This window comes from Chanodichthys erythropterus, chromosome 11 (assembly GCF_024489055.1).
Source record: "Chanodichthys erythropterus isolate Z2021 chromosome 11, ASM2448905v1, whole genome shotgun sequence".
Classification (NCBI taxonomy): Eukaryota; Metazoa; Chordata; class Actinopteri; order Cypriniformes; family Xenocyprididae; genus Chanodichthys; species Chanodichthys erythropterus.
Genome location: NC_090231.1, coordinates 2882738 through 2889471, shown reverse-complemented (window position 1 = coordinate 2889471; position 6734 = coordinate 2882738). Strand labels below are relative to the sequence as shown.

The following is a 6734-nucleotide window of genomic DNA, read 5'->3' as shown; positions in this document are numbered from 1 at the left end:
GCTTCAGTGTTTCTTTAACAGAAGATTGACTCATAAAGACACAGAGTTGTTCATTTAACACTCATGTTTTGCTGTGAATCACGTCAATGTAACGTTCTCCATTATTAATTATTTAATTTACTTTACTGCAAAGAATGTAGAGTGGTCCATAAAAATGAAGTTTAAAGAATTTTTTTTGTCATTCAAAAATTCTGTTATTAAAATTGTATGTATATTTGTGTTTTATAAACGTCACAACACAAGAATGATGTTTGTAAAGAAGTTTATTTGAGCTGGTGTTGAATTACAGGTTGCAAGAAACTTTTAGTTTTTCTTTAAGAATAAACCATATTTCATTTCACTAAGACATATAGATGCTCACAATCATTTTAAACAAGTAATTTGTAAAGATATGACTAGAAACAGGAGAAAAGAAAGTATCCACACCACCAGAATCCCAAGATCCCATGAAATCAACTGATGTGATTGTGCTTTACTTTGATTTTCTTTTAAATAGTCAATATGATTTATGCCAAATCCTTGAATCATGATCTTCTAATGTCTAGTTGACTGTAAGTGTGTTTGATTGAACAGTCTGTGTTAAAATATTGAGCCATTTTTCCAGAAGAGAATGACTGCAATTTCCAAATGTTTCTAAAAGCCACAGATGAAAACTCATTTAGATTTCATGGGGTCTTTAAAACATATATAGTGCACACTGGTATTTTATACTCTTAAATTCATTTCTTGACATTATCTGATGAAAGCAGAACTAAAAGTATTTGCCAATTTAAAAACATGTGCCAGTCGTGAAAGAACAGCACAAACGAATCCTTCACTCTTAATTTCTGCTGCAGATGAAGTTGAGTCTGTCAGTCTCAGGAAGGCTGATCCAGCGCTGATCTCCTCCAGACTGAACTGCTCCTTTTCTCTTCTCCAGGCGGCAGTCTTCCGGTTCTGCTCCGTTCCCTGGAGCCCAGTTCTGATAGCACACGATCTCTCCGCTCAACCAGAGCCACATGTTCATGCTGCAGTAGTTGTGTAAACCCAACCACACCGCCCCAGTAGACGCCCATTTAACCACATTCATCACGTCACGCTGAATCTCTTCTGAATGAACCGAGACCAGATCCACATGATTCTGTCTGCAGTATCTCAGAGCTTCAGACCACGTCATCTTCTGTTTGATCAGAATCAGTTTTTCTGGACACAAAACAAACCACAAGCAGAAACTAGAGAGAGACTGATCAAAAACAACATGCAGAACAAACACTGTGGAGGAATTTGTCATGTCAGACATGTAGTGTGAACTTTAAGATATCTGGAGGTGATGGATGGATTGTGTGTGTTTGTGAGGATCTGCTCACCTTCATGACACACAAAAGGATACGGGTTGTTGCAAGAGACGTCATTCCATTCTCTCAGAGCATCATTACTAGTGATCGCTACACAGATCTCAACTGCAGCCTCATAAGGTTCACCAGACCTCCAGTATCTGAATAAGGAGTCACTCTGATCTGACCACTGCCATGAGACTCTGAACAGACCGATCCAGACATCACCAGATATGAGATTATCATTGATGAACTTCTGAAGCTGTTGATTCTCATTCTGGTTCCTCACACTGACCAGATCAATGTGATTCTGTCTGCAGTAACTCTGAGCGTCTCTCCAATTCTTCGTCTGATTAACAAAGACGAGTTCTGTGTTCGCTTTAAGAAAAACATTAAAAAATTAAAATAAAATAAAAAAGTTATTCATTATTCTCACACAGTTTTATGATTTGTTGTGAACAGGAGCAGCAGTGGAAACATCAGAAACACGTTTCATTCAAAGATTGTTTCTACAGCTGATGATATATTGAATCTTCTCAATATCTTCAGGATTATTTTAAAGATTTAACATGAAGTAACATTTGTGAACATCATGATGATTTTAAAAAGTAGAATAATAACTTTAGTAACAGCGACACCTACAGGTGAACAGAATGAGTGTTAGTTTAAACCTATCATCAGGTGGAAAGAGTACTGAAAAAATATAATCAAGTAAAATTAACATTATTTTCCATAAAATGTACTGTGAGTAGAGTAAAAATTACTTTAAGAGTAATTAGTAAGAGTAAAAAAGTAATTTAAGTGAGAACTAAGCTGTGGATTCGACCAGCTAATAATAAACACTGTTATTAAAAATGAAGAAAACAGTGTAAATACTGATGAAGATAAAAGAGTTCAGATTCATTTGCTGCATTTTTCAGATATCTGAATAGAGGAATATTGATAATGAGAGTAATAATACATCTCTGATCTGTTTTACTCGTGTGGAATACAGTGAGTCAATTAATTCATTTACTTTAATTATTATTATTGGAACAGATAAGGGGTTTGTGATAGTTTTGTAATCTGGCTTAAAATCTAATTGATCTAGACTACTTAAAGAGAATATCTGCAAACAGTTTATCAGTATACATACAGTTTGTGTATTGTTTTTTTTTTTACACTTTTTTCATTAAAATTATTTCACACATGGCCTACAAAATGAACACATTTAAAACATTTGTCTACAAAACTTCTGAACTTATATATTTTTCTCACTTAAGATGTGCAGAGCTCCTAATGGTCCATGGTGGTGGAAAAAAATTGGGATGGAAGGAAAAAATATATTTCAAATCTTTTGCGTTCTCTGACAAAACCTGGGCTGCGTTCAGCCCCAACAAAACGTTGCAAAACGTTTTTTAAACAGAAAAGGTGATGCGTTGAACACCCCGTTCTGATGACGCAAGAGTTACAACTATGGCAGCTGAGAAGGACATTTTTTGGTTATTTTTGAAGAATTTTCGGAGCCTGATGAAGCTGGTATTTATAGGTTTTTAATACTGCAACATACACTCGATGTTACAGTCACTGTCCTTGCCGTTCAGAATAAAAGAGAACATCCCAATCCAGTGAAAGGATTTGTGGAAACTTCTCATTATTGTGATACAACACTTGCCTTGCATTTCAGCATGAAAGGTGAAGGATAATCCACTTCTTACCTTTAGGACTGTGCTATGATCTATATTATGTTTATTGTTTGTATTAATTAGGCTTATTATTGCTGATCACTGTTGTTGTGCTTTGATATTGTAATATTTACCATTATATAATCAGAGGAGTAGAGTATTACATTATATTACATAGTATTTTTATATTACATTAATACTCATTGTGCGAGCTGTCTCTTTAATACCGCGTGGTTTATATACATCTTGCCGCTGATTGGGCTGACATTTCTGACACACCCACCAAACAAGAGAAAGCGCATCTCAAACCCGTTGCACACCATTTCCAGGAAACATGTCGTTCAACCCGGAAAAAGTAGAAAAACGTTGCGCACCGGTTTGAGCTTGAACGTACCCCTGTTGTGAGTTCAGACAAACACTTCCTGTTTAATTTCCCTCAGGCAGTGGTTCAGACAGCTCTGTACGTTAACAATGGAGCAGTTAATAGAGTTTGATTCTGAACTGAGACTGAAATATAAAGAAATCTGTTCAGTGTTTAGTTCAAGACACGGTTTGACGTCAGTGAAAGACACCTGAACGGATAAGTTCGGTAAAGTTGGAAACATATTCACAGATTCAGATTTCCTGGATCAATAACTCATGAGCTAAACTTTATTAAAACACAATAACATCTCTTTACAATCGTAGACAACGAGCTAAAACCTAATTTTCCTCAAAAAAGTCTTCCTCCACACTGTAAATACATTGATCTCTATGTGCAGGAGCTGAAGGGACCGTCTGCAAAGAGCAAAACCTGAAAGTGTTTCTACAAAAATGTTGTACAGCTGTTGAACACCAGGCATGTGCACACATAGACACAGAGCTGTCTGAACCACTGCCAGAGGGAAATTAAACAGGAAGTGTTTGTCTGAACTCACAACTGGTTTTGTCAGAGAATGCAAAAGATTTGAAAAATATGTTTTCTTCCCATCCCAAATTTTTTTCCACCACCATGTCCCTTTAGGGGCTCTGTACAAATTAAATAAATTATTTAAGCAACATAATTAGCCTACCTAAAATAAATAAATAAATAAAAAAAACTTTAATTCTGATAAATGCATATGCACCTGCATCACTCGTCATCAGAGCGTTTCATAAGGTTATACAGAGTTAGACAGACTTCAGTCACCGAGAGCCAAAAACAAACAGCGGCGCCTTTAACAGTTCCTCCTGAACCAAAACAATGAGCTCCTGCTGCGTTCACTCCATGAGTAACTATAATTATGAGATGGAAACCCGTGAGGCTCTACCTGGAGCGTTTCTATTTCAACACAATCCACACCAGAATAAATCTGCAGCAGTCAGGTGGAACAAGTAAAGCTCTGTAAGTTGTTTGTGTTCATTATTATTGTAATGTTCTGTGCTTTGAGCAATAACATTTCTAGCTGGGGTGATCTCACATTGTGACCACAGTATGAGCACACAGTGAGAGCGCTGTGAGGTTACACTTTTACATCACTGAGAGACAAACTGTTGACTGGGTATGATGTTGGTGGTGCTGACCCTTTGTGATGAAGATATTAAACATTAAGGCGTCAGCTGAAGCGTGTTTTTCTAATCAGAAGTAAATGTTCTGGAGCCGTTATATTTGCTATATGGTGCATCTATAAATTAATGGTTGTAATTTTAAAAAGTTGAACTCACTGTTGTTGCAGATGAAAGTCTGGCTGTTGCTACATGACACATCACTCCATTGTCCATTCTTCATCACAGCACACTCCTCATCTCTGCCATCTGGTTGTCCAGTAGACCAGTTCAGATAGAGCGCAGGATCACCTGAAGACCACTGCCATTCATCAACACTCGTCTTCTTCAGCCCAATCCAGACATAGTTATTAGGATTAGCACTCACATTCTTCACCTCGTTCATGTCGTTCATGTTGTCAACGGTGGCCAGATCTGTGTATTTCTCTCTGCAGTATCTCTGAGCTTCAGTCCAGCTCTTCTGCACGTTTATAAAGTAATACTGACGCTGAACACATTCAGATACGGAGCAGAGAGCTGTGAAAGAGAGGGTTTGATTTAATGCTTTTCATAACAGAGTCAAACCTGATGAAACTATAAACCATCAATAAAACAACAAACACACTCACCAATGAGAAGAAGAATGAAATATAGAGTTTCCATTTCTGAGGAAGAAACACATTGAAAAACTCAGATAATCCCATATTCATCTTGGAGTAAAACATGATCATGTCATTTAAAAAAAACAGTAAATTCACAATCATTCAGACAATATTAACATCTCAAAGTCTAGTTGTGTTTGAAGAATGAACATGTGAGTTGTTCTTACTTTAGAGGTCGTGTGTTTCTGTCCTGAGTCTGATGTTTCTGTCTGCAGCTTTAAACAGTGTGATCATTATATCTGCTCTCATCCCTCTTTCATCACCTCATTTCACATCATTTGTTTATTTCTCAAAAACCCCATATATATTCACTTCCTCTATATTTGTGTGTTTGTCCACCTCTGTCCCTTTATTTGCATGTTGACGTCTGTGTCAGTCAGTATTAGTCTATATTAATATGAACCTCCATCAGAAAATTATTGGAACCTTTTATATTTTAACATTCACAAATAAACAGCTGCTTTAATGATTTTGCTGGACTGCATAACTCGTGTTTCATCTCTCTCATCTTCATGTACGGGACTGTCCATCCACACTTTCTCTTGTCCATTTGTCTGCTTGAGCGTTCAAGTGTGTAGAACGTTTGATCCCCAAACGAGACACACTTACTGTAATGAAACGGGACTCAGGCGGAGATCCATTTGCAAGCTTATATTCAATGTGAGCATAGTCGTACAGGCTGGGTCGATCAGGGGTAAACAGGAACAGCAAGGAACAGGCAGAGTCGTAATCAGAGTACAGGCAGTAGATCGAGGACAGGCGGATATCATTCACAGAACAGTATAACAGGCAAGGGTCAGGACAGGCAGCAACGGGTCAAGAAACAGGAACAGGCAGTAACGGTAACAGACAGGCAGACAGGCAGACAGGCAGACAGGCAGACAGGCAGACAGGCAGACAGGCAGACAGGAATAATAATGCTCGGAAATGATACAGGAGTAATCAAGACTTTGCGATTGGATGGTGTGAGTGAGAGTCCTTTTATAGTCCAGGTAACAAGCTGCAGCTGGGTGTAGTGATTAGTGAGGAGTGTGTGCATGGCTGTATGTGGCAACAGGTATTTGGTGTAGAGTGAACATGTGACTGGCAGGGAGGATTGAAATGTTTTTAAAATGTACAAGAATGAAAATCAACAAAGATTTTTGCTTTTCCTGGTTTAACCCCCTACAGGAAGTGTGTACATCAGGGCTGACTGTATCTGTCACACCTTTAGTACGGTGGAGGACGCTGTAATCTGCTGATTGGTCAGTTTGAATGTCTCACATTTGGGTTTCAGTCACATGATCAAAGAAGGAATAAAAGAAGATTATAACTGTTTTCTCTATTTCTTGAGGTCTGTTCTTTGCTTCTCTTTTATCTATTTAAAGCGTAACCATATAGCCAGATATTGTCATTAAACCCTTTCAATTACAAATGATGCGTTAACATGTTTTCATTCAGTATTAACTTTGAAGTGTCACCTGTTGCTACCTCTCTCTAGTTATCTCTAGTGGTCAAGACTGCAAGTGTGGGTATTTGGACAGGCCTCGTGTTTGTGTTTCTCTGTTTCTGCTTGAACTGAACAATGAGGGTTGAGTTAATTAGTGAAGTCA

The 6734-nt window shown here is 37.7% G+C and overlaps 1 protein-coding gene across 1 annotated transcript; it reads right to left on the bottom strand.

Annotated features, from left to right (window-relative positions):
• Window positions 1–255: 255 nt before the first annotated feature.
• LOC137030430 (macrophage mannose receptor 1-like) lies at window positions 256–4982 on the bottom strand. Its single transcript, XM_067400732.1, has 3 exons — window positions 4661–4982; window positions 1347–1691; window positions 256–1182 (listed from the first exon to the last, which is right to left on the bottom strand). Exons 1-3 carry the CDS (start codon window positions 4893–4895, stop codon window positions 821–823), a joined length of 942 nt encoding a protein of 313 aa, XP_067256833.1. The 5' UTR covers window positions 4896–4982; the 3' UTR covers window positions 256–820.
• Between the last annotated feature and the right edge of the window lie 1752 nt (window positions 4983–6734).